At 39.3% G+C, this 15,786-nt stretch overlaps 1 protein-coding gene across 1 annotated transcript in view; it reads right to left on the reverse strand.

The window, feature by feature from the left end:
• The window catches only part of sntb2 (syntrophin, beta 2), a 29,692-nt gene that overhangs the window by 3,373 nt on the left and 10,533 nt on the right, over window positions 1–15,786 (reverse strand). The window contains exons 2-5 of the mRNA XM_047596725.1: window positions 7,947–8,166; window positions 4,907–5,111; window positions 2,754–2,896; window positions 1,831–2,027 (exon numbers count right to left, since the gene is read on the reverse strand). Coding sequence (XP_047452681.1) covers window positions 1,831–2,027; window positions 2,754–2,896; window positions 4,907–5,111; window positions 7,947–8,166 — 765 coding nt within the window. The remainder of the gene's footprint in view (window positions 1–1,830; window positions 2,028–2,753; window positions 2,897–4,906; window positions 5,112–7,946; window positions 8,167–15,786) is intronic.

Here is a 15,786-nt window from a genome sequence, read left to right on the forward strand (position 1 = left end):
CAGATGTCCCTCCAGAGAACGTCTCCACTGCTCTAGAGTCCAGTGGTGCTACTTTCCATCACTGCATCCCACGCTCTGCATCCCACGCTCTGCATGGACCGTGGTGATGTTTGGCTGGGATGCAGCAGCTGCTGGTTCCATGGAAACACATTCATGAAGCTCTGTGTCTACGCTCTGTTCTGGAGATTATCTGAAGCTAAACATCAGGTCTGGAGACTCTCTGTGACCTCACTATGATGAGGCCCGACACTTCAATGGCTTCTGCTTTGTTCTAAAACCACTGACAGTGACTGTGGAATGTTTAGTAGAGACTGGACTTGTTGCTCAGATGGTGTCCTATCATAGTACAACGCTGGAGCCCCCCCAATCTTTCACTAATGTTAGTAGAACCAGTCTGAAACTAGGGGCTGGATTTGTGGCCATAAAACTGATTAAAACTCCTGAATTGAGTAATTTGGATTAGTGAGTGAATACATATATAGTGTATATAACAAGTAAACAGCTATTCATTAAAGTAAAATTATCAAATGCTGAAAAGTTAAAAACTGAAACCTAATCAGTGGTTGAAACCTCCAGCTTTAACTATGAGGTCATTTGATCTGAAAACATTTCCATGTGTTTCACCGAATGTTCCTCAACAACTGTGAGCGAGTGTTTGTGCAGCAGCCGCACAGCGAAGAGGAATAAAAAAAAAAAATAAAAAGAGACGCTGAGGCCTTCCAGCTCTGCTCCAAGCCAACTATTGTTCTGCCCAGAGTGGAAACATTTCCCTTCGCTGGCTCCAACTCCTGCTTTTCCTGCAGCCGAGAGCTTCCTGCCACAGTCCAGGAACTTTTACCAGAAAATATTCTCTCTGCTAACCTGGAAACTATCGCAGGGTTCAGCTTGAGAGTAAATATTTTCTGAAGAAACTCAGTTTCACGATTAAAAGTGAACCCACATCCTCTGGTTTAGGCTCCGCTGCCAACACGAGAGCACAGAGACTGAACTTTAACTCTCATTTCTATGCTAACGTGGCTCCACACCAAAGCAAACAATCTGAGCTCATTTTATGAGTCTCAGTGCTAATCAGACAGCTTTTTCTGGCTCAGAGCAGCCAATCAGATGAGACCTCCAGATCGATGCAGATGTCAGAAACTTTGTTGCTGGATAAAACTATCCAACAACAACATAAAGACTCTGGTGGATAAGCTACAACTTGTTATGAAAGTATTCTGCTATGTAAAAGTTACCGGGAAAAGGCTGCTAACGGTTAATGCTAATTCACTGAATGTAAACTGCAATAGACGTATGCTAACTGTATTAGCATGTAGTTCATGAGTATAAACACACATATTATTATAATAATTGGTATGTTATTTAAATTCCTTTCTACATTTATCAAAAAGTCGTATTGTAACTTGACGTAACATATTGTAACATATTGTGGTGTGACATAATATCGGAAGCTAACATATTGTAACATAGTAATGTATGGTTACGTTTAGTATAATGTTTTAACGCAATATTGTAATGTATTGTATCATTAAGATATATCGTTACGCTACATGACGTCACGTATCGTAACATCTCATACCGTGACGTGCTGTATCATAATGTATCGTATCATAAAGAAATATCGTAACGTATCGTAATGATATATCGTAACTCTACGTGAAGTATTATTATAAGAATCTTATCATAATGTATCGTAACAATATATTGTAATATAAAGATCAAAAACCGACCTCTACAAGTAATTGTTGTCTATCAGCTAGCATGCTAATAGTGTTAGCTTTTAAAGCTGCAGATTAAAGACCACAAACCGACCAATCGCATCCTCACACTCACCAATGGAGACTTCTTTGATGATCTCGGCGGCGGCGTGCGCCCCCTGCACGAGCGCTCGCGTCCACGAGGACAAATCCCAGTGGGTTTCCACCCGGAAGACGTGGGACTCGATGCCCCGCCCAGTGCCGGTCCGAGTGGCGAACACCAGGTCCGAGCCCTGGGCAGGAGAACCACGGGCGCCACCCGAGTGAACCAGCCTGAACAGAGGAACAGACAAACATGAGCCCTTTGATTTAAATCATTTATATATCTGTCTTTTCCTGCTGCTCTTAAACTTATATTTCTTCTTATTTTTAAAAAGTCGTAGCGTAGCATACTTTACATTATGTTGCAACACTATATATTACAATACGCAGCATAAGTAACGTAACATAACGTATCACATCTTAACGTATTGTGACGTGACGTTACTTAATGTAACTTATCGTAAAAATAACGTATCGCAATGTAAGTTATGTAACGTAGCATATGGTATTGTAATGTGTCGTAAAGTAACGTGTCGTAAAGTAACGTGTCATAATGATATAATGTTATTATGTATGTATCATAGTGCAACAAACCATAAAGATATAACGATACAACGTAACATATCATAACGTAATAATATCAAAATAGTATCAATATAACGTAACATTATAAAATAACGATATAATGTAATATATTATGACATAAGGGAGTGTTTTGAATGATCATGTATACAGAGAACATACACAACCAGCCATAACATTATGACCACGTTATAGCATCTAAACTACGTCTCTGTAGCATGAAAATTTTTTCTTCTACTACTTTAATGTCTCTTTTCCTTTAATAAGAAACAATAAACTTCCTGTGTGTAACCATGTCTGCTGTGTAAAATGAGTCAGGCAGCAGCCTGTGAGCAGTCGGTTGTGGATGTTTGGACGAGGTGGTTGTGTTTTTACCTGGTGGCCAGTAGCGGGTGCGTGAGCAGAGGCATGGACCAGGACTCCCGACTCCACGGCACCGACTCAAACAGCAGGATGTCCTTCTCCGTCAGAGCCATCACCACCGGCCGGTACTGCTGCCGCCCCCCTTCCAGCTGGACCTGAGGAGTCACACCAGCTTTTTTACTGAACCTTTCATTTCACGACTCGTTTACTGAACCAGAAACTGGAGCAGTGACACAAAACTATTTTACACCTCTCTGTTATGGAAAATTAACTAATTAATATTTCTGTTGGATGCTTGGTTGGATGGTTGGTTGGTTTGTTGGTTGGTTGCCTGGTTGGTTGGTTGGTTGGTTTGTTGGTTGGTTGGTTGGTTTGTTGGTTGGTTTGTTTGTTGGTTGGTTGGTTGCCTGGTTGGTTGGTATGTTGGTTGGTTTGTTGGTTGGTTGGTTAGTTTGTTGGTTGGTTACCTAGTTGCCTGGTTGGTTGGTTTGTTTGTTGGTTGGTTGGTTGCCTGGTTGGTTGGTTGGTATGTTGGTATGTTGGTTGGTTTGCTGGTTGGTTTGTTGGTTGGTTGCCTAGTTGCCTGGTTGGTTTGTTTGTTTGTTGGTTGGTTGGTTGGTTGCCTAGTTGCCTGGTTGGTTGGTTGTTTTGTTTGTTGGTTGGTTGGTTGCCTGGTTGGTTGGTATGTTGGTTGATTTGTTGGTTTGTTGGTTGGATGCTTTATTCATCCCAAATTGGGAAATTTCAGCAGTGATGTACAGGCACTTCACACCATACATAATATATAACAAATAAAAAATCTAAATAATAAATCATGTAAATTAAAACAAGTAAATGCAATTAAAAAAATTAAATTTCATTGAATCAAATGTATTTAGACCCGAAACCAAATATTTGGTCCACTTTCAGGACAACTGTTGATGTTTTGGGTCATTTTTATGAAGAAATGTAGAAAATTCTGAATGGAAAGTTTCTTGAAAACAGAGACTTTTAAATTAGTATAAAGTGCTACTATGATTAGTGACTTCTAATCGATATCTAATTCACGTCAGACTGACTTCTACTTCTACGGTCTGACCTGGATTCTGACCGAATTCTGGTGAAAACAGGTTGTGTTTGTTTGAGTCAGTTAAAAGAAATGACGGAGGTGTTGCAGAACAGTTTGTGGTGAGTGGTTGGGCTCTACAGGAAGTGACGTAACGGAAACCTCCACCTGCGTTTCCTGTTTGTGGAGGTCAACGTGCGAAAAACTAAAAAAAAAACCACACCCAGAGCTTTGAAGGGAGAATAAATCCGTTTATGAATCAGGGTCGAGGGTAAATCAAGAAAACACAAACTGATCCTGAGCTGCTGCAGGTTTCAAGAGAAGACTGAGAAGTCTGAGCTCTGACGTGGGACGAATGAAAAGAGGCACTGAAGTGACTTCAATTAGTCCTTTAATGTAAAGCACGGGTAAAATAAATAAATGAAAAAATAAAAATAAATAAATAATAATGATGACTATGATTATGCTAATAATAGAAATAATATCAATAGGAATAAAAAAATATATTTCTGATGAATTTCCTTTTATTGTGAATATGTTTTTAGTTCATTTAAATTCAGAATATATTTTATTTTATTTTTCATCATCGTCATCTCAAGAATTTTATTAATTATTTTCTACGGAATGTAGATTTTTTTATTTATTATTTTATTTTATTTTATTTTTATAGAGCTCAATGATTAAAGGCACAATAATATAATAAATATTAATATAACAGTAAATTCTATTCTATTTAAAACAGTTCATTCTTTACTTAAATCCAGACTCATCATCATTATTATTTCTTTATATTGTGATGCTTATTGCACCACACACATTAATCAATCATTAATTAATCTTATTAAAAATACAACGATTAATATTTTGAATGCATTTGTTCCAGAGAAGAATCAGATACAGACCTAAAATAAAACCTCATGTGCATTCACTTATTTTAATTTACATTACTGTCATTTTTATTGTTTGATTTGATTCAGGAGCTCAGGAGTTCTGACTGTAAAACGTCTACGGACAAATTAATGTGAACATTTTCCAAACAAAACAAAACAACAGCAAACAGGTGTAAATCTGACACATGAGGAGCGTGAAAGTGATTTCTCAGAGCAGAGGAGAAAAGTACCTGCTCAGCCATCCAGCCGATGTGTTTGAGGTGAGGGTGGGTGGAGGACGAGGCGCCCAGGTAGGCGTTGATGTGGGCCAGCGTGTGCGGCAGCAGGGCGGCGATGTTGGTGTGGATGGCGGTGAACCAGGAGTTGGCCGAGGGTCCGTCCTTACAGCGAAGCACCACCGTGTGCTGCCCGTCCGGAGAATGGAGCTCCAGGAGTCTGTCAAGTCAGTCAACAACACATTTAACAGCATCACCACCAACATCACCATTAAACTTTCTGTTATTATTAATGTTATTCAGCTCCTTCTGTTTGGAAAATGCTGCAAAATGATCTCGATGTTGAGGAGCTTCTTGTCTTTCATTGTTTGTTTTTAAAGCTCCATGAACCTGCACCAGCATCTATGTCAGAGCTTTTATTGTGTGAGTGTTTCTATGTTTTGTTATTTTGTTATTGGTTTTATATTTTATCAATTTTATATTTTTATTCATATTTATTTTTTTGTTTATCTTAATTTTGAGTGTTTCTATATTTTATTCTAGATTTTTATCCTGCATTTTATTTCATTCTACTGTTCTTATATCTTATTATGTTTCCATATTTTAGCAACTGTATATTTTTATTTATTAATTTGTTTTTTATTGTCGTCTTTAGTTTGAGTGGTTTTATATTTTATTTTGTATTTTTATCCTGCGTTTTACTTCAGTCTATGTTTCTCTATTTTGTTCTTATATCTTATTATGTTGTTATATTTTTATTTACTTATTTATTTATTTTTATTGTTGTCTTTATTTAATTTTTATTTATCCTGCATTTCTACTATGTTTTTATATATATATCTATATATATATATATATCAATTTTATATTTCATTAGTCTCTATGTCCTTTTTCTTGCTTCACTTTTTATTTATATTTTTGTATATTTGTATATTTTATATGTATATTTTTGTGAAGCACTTTGAATGACATTCATTTGAAATATAATTTAAATTCAGACATAATCTTTGACTCTGTTCATTGTTTAACGTCTGTAATTATCTGATTAACCTCATTTATTTTGTTTCATATTTAATAACTTTTCTTATTTAATGGAGACATTGGCTCTGACATAATATATAATATAATATAATACATGTTATTACTCTTGATAAATGTTTTTCATACCAAACAAGAAAATGAACCACTTGGTGACAGTAGCTTTGCTGCAAATAAATAAACACTCTTAAAAAACGCATGTTAGATAAAATAAAATAAGAGTCAAATAAAATAATAATAGTAATTAACTGTAATTATCAGGAAATGTCACAAAACTTCCACAGATTTTCACACAAGTCCTGAAATTAGACAAAGTGAAGCCCTCAGATAAACGAATATTAAACCTGTGTGTCTGTTAATTCAGGATAAATGATATTAAATCAGTGAAGTCTGGTTTTTAGTCTCTGCTGTGACGTCTGTTTTAACACCTCGATTCCCGACCTGATGGATTATTTATGGGGAACATGGAAATAAAAACCAGCAGCAGAGACGAAGAGGAACAAGTTTTTCCTCTTTTCTTTATTTTAGTCCAGTTCCACTTTGCTGAATTCACACTGAAAAAGGCCAAATTTATTTTTAGTGAAACTGATGAGTCTTTAAATGAGTCAAATCTAGGAATCCAGGAACGTCTGGAAGCATCGATTCTCTCTGAATCTTTCATATATGTGCAGCAGTTTATAGATCAACATGTAACGAACCAAAGTTTGAAATGTGTAAAAATAATATTTACAACCAACTTTCAGACAGATGGTTTTATAATTATAGTGTGACATACATTTTTCAGTGACTTGTCTAATATAAGAAATAAAGACTTGATGTGAAACATTCATCAGTTTATCTGGTTCATCTTTTCTAAAAAGTCTAATCATTAGTTTATAAATTATATTTTAGGTGGCGGTTGCTACATGTCAAAGAGAAACTGAAACAAAGAACAATCCACTAAATTCTTAAACTTTAGAAAACAAACTGACAAACTGACAAAGAAATGATCTAAATCTGGTCTTTTTTTTATTGTGACATATCGTTTCTCTTGGTTCTCTCCTGAACTTGTATCGGCCTCTATTTGAGCCTCACTTGGACTATACTATTACTATTGTAATGGCATATGGTGCAATATATATCCTAGTTATCTCAAGAAATAACAGATATTATAAAGGAAAGTCACCGGAGCAGCATCATGGAGCGAATTTAAATCCCTCTGATCCTTTTCTCTATTGATACAAACTTCTAAAACTCAACATTTTAAACAACGTCTGCACAATGAAGACACAATGACAGACTCCGTCGTCTCATCCCAGTTCCTTTACCCACTCACTGGTACAACACAAAGAGGAAACAACTTCTAAAGGGAAATAAACTGAAAGAACCATTAAAGGTTCACAGACTTGGAACGAGTTTGAGAGACGATAAAAGAGTCGAGTTTCTTTCTATTTATAAAGAGAAATTAAAGCAGAAACTGCTGTTAAAATGTGTTTGATCCAAGTTTGGGGGTTAGGTAGAATTAGTTTATTGTATTGCAGCCCTGATGTTTCCTCATTTAGCTTCTGGGGAGATCTTTTTTTTTTTACAAAATCATATCCTGCTGTAAATTATGAAATGAAACTGTTTTTATATTTTAAATGACCAGTAAAATAAATGAAAACGAAACACAAATGAATCCCGGGTCCAACAGTTTCCCAGCAGGACACTGAATTACCACAAGATGGTTTAAATGTTATTTCCTGTTTATGACACATGTCAGTGTGTCAGTGTCATAATGTTGTGGCTGATTGGTATGAAGCTCCAAAATAAACTAGCGTGCATTAAAAGCTGCAGATGCATGAAGCATAAACCCGATGAATTATTTACGGCATCGACAGAGCAGATAAAGAAACGAGGTGAAGGTTTGATGAACTGATGCCGAGTTCTCTGATGACGATATATAAATATATATATATATATATATATAAAAATAAAAAATAAAATATATATATATTTTTTTATTATTATTTATTAGCATTCAGGTTCTTCTCCTGACCTGTTCTCCAGGTCCGGCATGGTGAGGTTCCTGCTGATGAAGCACATCTTCAGGCTGATCACCTTCCTGTCTTTGGCCGACGAGGAGCTGCCATGTTTGGGGGAACCCGAGTCCTCGCTGCCGCTGTAGCTGGGGGACTGGGGACGCACGCCGTCCCACGGCAGGTCGGCCACCAGAGACGGCTTCTTGAAGAGCGGAGACACCTCACGGATGTACTTCACTGTGGAGGAGACAGGACATCTTTACATGAAGAGCCCACACTGACCCAACGTCCTCATACGGGGACATTATGTTTTAGGTTTGTTGCAGCTTATTCTGCTTCATTTAGACCTGTTTGTCTGATCGTCTCCATTTTTTTTAGTAATAGTTCTAATCAACATCACTTTTTAGAACTAATTTTTTCAACCCAGAACTTTAAGACGAGTTAAATATTTGAGTTCAATATGAAAAACTTGTCATGACTGTTGGAGTTGAAAAGAAGAAACGCGTCGACATGTGATGTTTTACAGTGCAGAGGCTTCATGAAGTTACAGGAAACTGAGGCCAGAAGGTTAGAACCCACAACCTTCATGCTATGACGTAAACCACCTCGCCCTCTTACAGCGTATGTAAATCTGCCTGGTTTGGTTTCCAAGGTTGAGATGTGCAGAAATAAACTGTTAGCATCTCCATTAGCATCTGCTAATCTGAGGGTTGTAAAAAAAATAAATAAATTAAAAGTAAATTCAGTGTATAATCCAACGTTTCCTCGTAGCTGGTGGAGGTTGAAAAGAGCGTAGGATTAATTAAACAAAAATGCCAGTGAGTCTGGAGGAAGAGTGGGCGGGGCATCGATATTGTGGCTCCGCCCTCGGACTGAACTGATCTGACTCCGGCTCCAGCGTCGCCCGGAGAACAGCATCAGTTTGGCCAGTGAGAGGAGGTAGAGATGTATTTTGTCCATATTTATATACAGACTATGGTTCTGGTCTCTGGAATGGTCCAAATATTTAACTAGACCGTGGAGCAGTTTACATTTTAGTAAGTGTGCATCTACAAAGACTACAGCCGACCTGTGGGACCACCCAACGCCAGGCTATCGAAGCGCCTCAGTATATCTGTGTGGTGTTCAGTTTAAAATGGACCATTTTATTTTTGACAACTAATGACAATAATCACTGACTGCAGGTTTGAACTGAACCAGTTGAATCGTAAAAGGTTGCACCCGTTTCTAATGTTCCTGTTTAAACTCCTGTTTAAACCAGGCCCTTAGAGCTGAAGAAGCTACTCACAGGAAACTCAAACTACAAGTCCAGTTGCCTTTTCTTAAAAGCTTTTTGCATAAACCATGACCTGGACGACTGAGAGGCTTCACAGACTCACCCAAAGAGTTTAGTTTGGGGTTTAGGTGACGGCTTTTAACCTTTTAACCGACCACAATAAACGTGAGGTTCTCAGATATTAAGCTAAATGTCCCTGCTGCTACCTACAGATAGTTTGACCATCTGTTCGATCCCCCCCCAGTTACAGCCTCTCACTCATGAAGTACATGGGGCGACTAAGTATAAACCAAACCATCAGGAAACACTCTGGGACGTTTCTTTTTGTTTTTTTCTGAGAGGAGTCAGAATTTAAAAACACTTCTGGGGCCTCTTTAAGGTTTTAAATCGCGCGTGCAGAAAAATTAGCTCGACTTTTTGTCCGAGCTGAAGTTTACTAATTACCCAGTGGATCAAATCTGAGCCGAGAGCCTTGAGGTTAAACAGACGCCGCTATCTTCCTACAAGCATGAAGTGGTGTCCTGTGAGAATTTATCTTAGAGAAACGACTTGTGATGGAGTCACTTTCCAAATTTGGTCGTGCAGCCTCGTCTCCTGCGCCTCAACCTTCTGGCCTCCCTCTGCCTTTCCTGTTGTGCAGCGAAATGAGTTCACGAATATGAGAAATAATAAAAAAAAAAAAAAGAAAGAGTCTGAAACCTGAGAGTCTGGGGAGGTGAGGTCATTCCTGAATGCAGACTGAGATATTTGGTTAGTGAAGGTATGTGTGCACAAGAGAGAAAGAGAGCAGCGACTTCTAACCAGCGAATTATCAAAGATATAAAATATAGTCACAGTGAGTCGGCAATAACACTGAGAAGAACAGGAATAGGTTAGTTTAAATAAATATTAGGCACAAATAAAGGACACAAACAACTATGGATTAGTAGCAGATCTCTTCATCGTCCACAAATGTTTGATACAGATAAAACAGTTGAAATATAGTGAAATAAGTGTTGGCTGGACGTAATAAAATGGTGAAAAGGCTAAAAGTCGGATGGATGAATGATAATTGGACTAAAAACCAACATATTAAAAAGATAAACTGAGAACATTCCTGCAATGAGAGGATTCAGGAACTGGAAAATATCCTTCAAATGAAGATTGAATCAGAAAATAGTAGAGCAGGTTGGAAGCTAGTTGGAGGGTTGTTGGCTCAGTCCTTGAACAAGGCATTGGATTGGAAGTCTATAGGTTTGCATCATGCATGATGCAGCTAAGAGTTAGAAAAGGAAGAAGAAGAAGAAGAAGAAGAAGAAGAAGAAGAAGAAGAAGAGTGTTTCCCATAGCAACATAGCAATGCTGCACCAGTTAGCAAACTACAGGCTAATCGGTTAGCACCACGGTAGCACACAAGGCAAAGAGAAAACTGAAATAAAATATACATGAGAACACCACTACAGCTAAACACCAGACTGTTAACATACACACTAACATAGAGTCTGTCAGCTGAATAACAGCAGCATGTTCACATGGCCTCAGCATGCTAACTTAGCCCTGTAGTTAGCTCACTGATTACCAGCGTTAGCTCCTCTCGCTAGTCTCCCTTCATCCTGACATTCTGGCTGTAGGTGCATGTTCACCTGAGTGTTTGTGTTGGTGCAGAGCTCCGTCCACAGTAAAACAGATGGTGGAGATATACAACGATGAAGAAAATGAAATGAAATATCTTGACTTAAATTAGATCAGTAACCTCATTATTTATTAAAAGAACATTGGTCCAGATGTTTTCTAGGAAAATGACATGAAATAACCAACATAATGACTGGAGAAAAACCAAAACAAGAAGAAGAAGAAGAACTAGAAGAAAGGCTGCACCCAAACAACAACAACAACAACAACAACAACAACAACAACAAACGCTGCAACGTTTAAAAGAAGAGGAAAGTTTCCTGGACACTAATCTTCCAGAGGGTTAGGGAGTTTACTGCAGCGTTGGAGGACCAGAGTAGAGAACACAAGGTACGAACTCCCCTCTCTCCACTACATTAAATTAGACTGAAAGAAAGATTTACTGGACTGAATCCGGTCGACTCTAGGAGACGACAAGGAAAGATTTTAGGAAGCTACACGGGAGCAACTTTAGGACATTTAAGATCAGATCAGGAACCCAAAAGATTCAGGTTGAGATTTTAGCTTCAGATGTGGAGCTATGTGTTCATTACTCTACGTATGAGCCAGAGTGGAGGGAGGGTCGGAGAGTAACACTGAGGCCACGAGCCAAGGCCATCCCCACCACAACCCCACCTCCACCCCCACCTCCACCACCACCTCCACCACCACAGTGGCCTGAGCAGACGTCAGTGGTCTGGAGTGAGTGTGAGATCATTCCTGGATGTTTATTTATACGTGAGGATCAGAGGGAAGAGGACGACTCTCACACCAACGTCTTCTTCTGCTGCAGGTTTGATACCGAGTGGAAATATTCTCCACAGTCTGGCCAAAAAAATAAAATATAAAGTCGCCTCCTGGATCTAACTGAGCTCATCGTCCAGAGACTCCTGGTGGATCATTAGTTCAGCAAGTTATTTAAGACCAACTGATGCAATGAGGAGCTTCTCATTTCTGTTGTCTGGTGGAGAAGGGTCAAATCATTGGCTGCATCAAGCAGAGGAAACATCTAGAAACTACTGAAACTGGCTTAAGAACTTTATTACAGACTGGAAGGATAGTGGAGAACCATGGTCTACCAGGAGCAAACGTGGTCAGTGTATCTCCACATGAACAACTCACTGAGCTGTGGACAAATTACAACAATCAGATTTCAAACCAGCTACACAACGACACGTGTGTTTAATTGCATTCTTAGTTGAGAATTTAAGTGAGAGATGGAAAGAAAGTTGAAGACAAGGAGGAGGAGAATAAAGACACCAGAGTTACTGAGGAAACATCATTAAAGACGGACTCGGACACTTTCCCGTCACCAGTTTGTATTTCATATTTTTATTTATTGCTGTTTTCTCACAGTTACATCAGGTCCCTTTTATAAACCAAAGCAGAGTCTTGGCTCTGAAACGTTTCTGCATCGAAATCTTTACGGCCTTAAGGCGTGTGTCATTCTAGAGAAGAAGTCTTTCTATAGCAGCGGTGGTTTGGGGAGGGGGAGGACGTCACTTAGCAGAACTCACAGGGAGGTTTTCACAATGAACTTCTGCAAACACGAAAGTGAAAGTCGGTGGTTTGGCCGCAGATTATGATGAGTATGAGCAAAGATGCGCTGCACATGACTCACTGGATTTCACAAGTTTGTACATCAGCTGATGGAAACTTACTTTTGTGAAATAAAGGCCTGAGGTTCCCTGGTTGACGTCTTCTAGTTCAGAGAGGATTTGACATTAAATGATCTGAGGTTAGGAACCAAAGAAGTGGACGGTAAATATTATTATAATAATAATAATATAATATATGTCAATCAGCTGGATCGCTCGCTCCCATTGGTCGTCAGAGTTGAGAATAGTTTGATAAATTATCTCGTCCTGTGTTTACCACCGTTAGATAATTTAAGTTTGATTCGCAAAAGCAAATATCACTATCAGCCAGTTATTTAGCATCAACTCGAGAGAGAAACGAGAACTTAAAAAAGGCGTGAGTCACAGTTTAGAGGAACTCACACAAAAAATAAGTGAAGTCATAATAGCGGCTGGGATCGTAGATAAGGACTGAAAGCTAGCTAATAAATACTGTGCAAAAAGCCTCAATGCTTTTCATTTCTGGTGAAATATACCAATGAAAAGTGTAAAAATATAATCTGAAAGTGAACATCCTTCTCACAGGACATTGCAGACACTCGTGCTTCCTGAGGAATGTTTTCAGCTTCATTAATAAAAGAAAAATATGTTGAACAAATCTGAAAGAAGGACAGAGCAGACCTGAACTCCTGTTCTCTGACTCTATTATGAATGATTAAGTCTCGTCTTGTTGTGGTGGAGCTTCGTTGTGTAATTTGTCGGCCGTGTGGAACCACTCTACATCTGCTTCTATTCAGCTTTTCTTTTTCTTTTTTTTCCCGTTGGGTCTAAGTGAAAATCAAAGGCCTCGGAGCAGATTCGGTCTTTGATGTAACCACAGAAATCAAACCCATCATCGTGGGATGTTGCCTCCATTTAAAAGCTCAGACCCCAGAGTCGTCTTTGTGTTGTCTCTACCTCAGCTGACAATGTGAAGCTGAAGCTGCTTCTAACGTATAACTAGTACAAACCACTTTATATATGAAGATTGTTTTAACCTCTCGTTGTGCAGACGTCGGCATCTCGAGTCGTTTTATTACAACCAGCTGCTTCATTACGACTACATGTCAATGTGAAACATGGTTCACTAACAGAGAAGACACACGGGAACCAGGGAATGTCAAAATATACAGTTTTATAAATCAGATTTTCACTGAGTAAGTTTACATGCACATGAAAAAAAACAATTATTGACTTAATCTGACTTTAACTGGACAACTTAAGTGCATGTAAACACATTAGTCCGACTTTGAGTTGTGCTTATCCGATTAAGACATAATGAGACTGGAAATTGATTTTCTCTGGCATGTATACGCCCTAATTAGACTTTAACTAGACAACACGTGTGCACATGCTCCACAACCGTTGCACTGGTGTATGACCCCCAGAACAACAACATTCACGAAAGTCGGTCGCAGAAGAAGAAGGTAAACAGAGTTGGTCAGAAGTAGCGCACACATTACCGACAAGATTAAAAAAGCTGAACTATTATCCATCTGGTTGTTGTTTAAATGCTGCTCAGCCACATCAATGATGAGGTCATATTAACCCACTGACAAGACATATATCGCCCCCTAGTGCGAAGGAGGAGGACACATTCCTGTCAATTTTATCTGATTTTCTCCGTTGCATGTAAACTGGGACAAGGACCACATTCAGAAAGTCGAATTTAGGACATAGCTCCATTAAACTGTAGATGTAAACGCACTGAGTGTAAAACAAAAATTGATCTGATTGGCTCAGTAGATCTTTGAAAGAGGAGAATCAGTTACAACGGAGAAATATCGGTATCGGGCTGATATCTGCGTTTTACCTGTATCGGTATCGGCCAATATACAGATGCATTCGCCGATACATATATATGGGCAGCAGGTATCGGCTAATTCTGATGTACAAAAAACATTGGTATCTGCACTAAAAAATCCATATCGGTCGATTTCCAATATCAACGGATCATTTGACGTTTCCCTTTCTTTATTGTTATAGATTCCCATTGTTCTTTCCACCCAAACTAACTCTTCTTCTAGGTTTGTGTCTCTTAAAAAATGCTTTGTTCCTTTTCCATCATTACAAACAGATTCTCTGCTTGGATTCTCACACGAACTCAGCTCATCACTCAGCTCCACTTCTGCTTCTAATTAGGCCGCTGTCCACAGAGGACGTCCTGCTCTGCGCATGGATCTCTATCTTTTTATATTCGTGCATCGTGTAAGAGATGACCCCCCCTCCTTCCCTCCCTCCCTCCCTCCCTCCCCGAGATGCCGACCAGCGTCCCGTGAGGACCCGGCTCATCTGCCTGCCTCCGTGCCTTCAGGGAACGATGGCGGACGGGAAAGAATAAACTGCGTAGAAGAGGAGGAGAGTCTGACTCAACACATATTTGGTTGTGGTGATCGTTGCGGTTGTGCAAGGCTAAAACTACTTTCTCCTTCCACACACACACACACACACACACATAGAAAGTGTTCATCCTATGCTATGGCTGAAATAATAGCTTCCAGAGCAGTCCCCTTGGTCAGACCCTGGCCTCTGAATTTTCCCCCAAAACTACCCACAAATTCCCCAGCCTGTGGTTTGGCCCTTTCCTCTCCACTATCATTCCTCCCTCCTGCCGCCTCCTCCTCCTCCTCCTCCTCCTCCTCCATCTTCTTCATCCTCCTCGCTCTGTTCCCTCGTCTCTTATAAACTTACACCTTCCTTCTAAATCGTCCTTCTCCCCCTGCTTCCACTCGTCCAGCCAGAATCGTAATGAGAACAACGTGTCAGAAAACAGATCCAACAGAGACCACATGTGGGTGAACAAGGTTCTGGTGTCGTACTTCTGCAGAAACACAGAGAGCAACAGTCGCTCTGTCGCATCTCTGTTTATTATTGACTAACCGGCAGGTGAGTCCAACATGTTCCAAGTCAAAACAATTAAGTTGGACGTCAAAAACCGGGAACTCTCAAGTCAAATAACGGACCATGTCCAAGAAAAGCAAAACAAAGTGACAACTCAAGTAAAGAACAAATGCAGCCAAGTTAAAAACCAAAACATCAAAAGTCAAGAGCTGAGTCAAGGTCTACGTCAAGTAATGAGTCAAGACCACAACATTTCTGCCTGTAAGCAAAGACCAACGTTTCCTGAATTAACAACAAATAGTTCCAAATGCAGCTGCATGTTGAGGACACAAAGCGCCAAGACAGAACCGAAACATCAAAACATACGTCCTGAGTCAAATGGCTGGTCAGGTCAAAGTTAAGTAATGAGTCAAGACCAAGAGCAAAGAGTCTCAAATGTAGCCCCCAAGTTCAGGTCACAAGGTGCCAAGTTGG

Source organism: Mugil cephalus, chromosome 10 (genome assembly GCF_022458985.1).
Source record: "Mugil cephalus isolate CIBA_MC_2020 chromosome 10, CIBA_Mcephalus_1.1, whole genome shotgun sequence".
In the NCBI taxonomy this organism is placed as follows: Eukaryota; Metazoa; Chordata; class Actinopteri; order Mugiliformes; family Mugilidae; genus Mugil; species Mugil cephalus.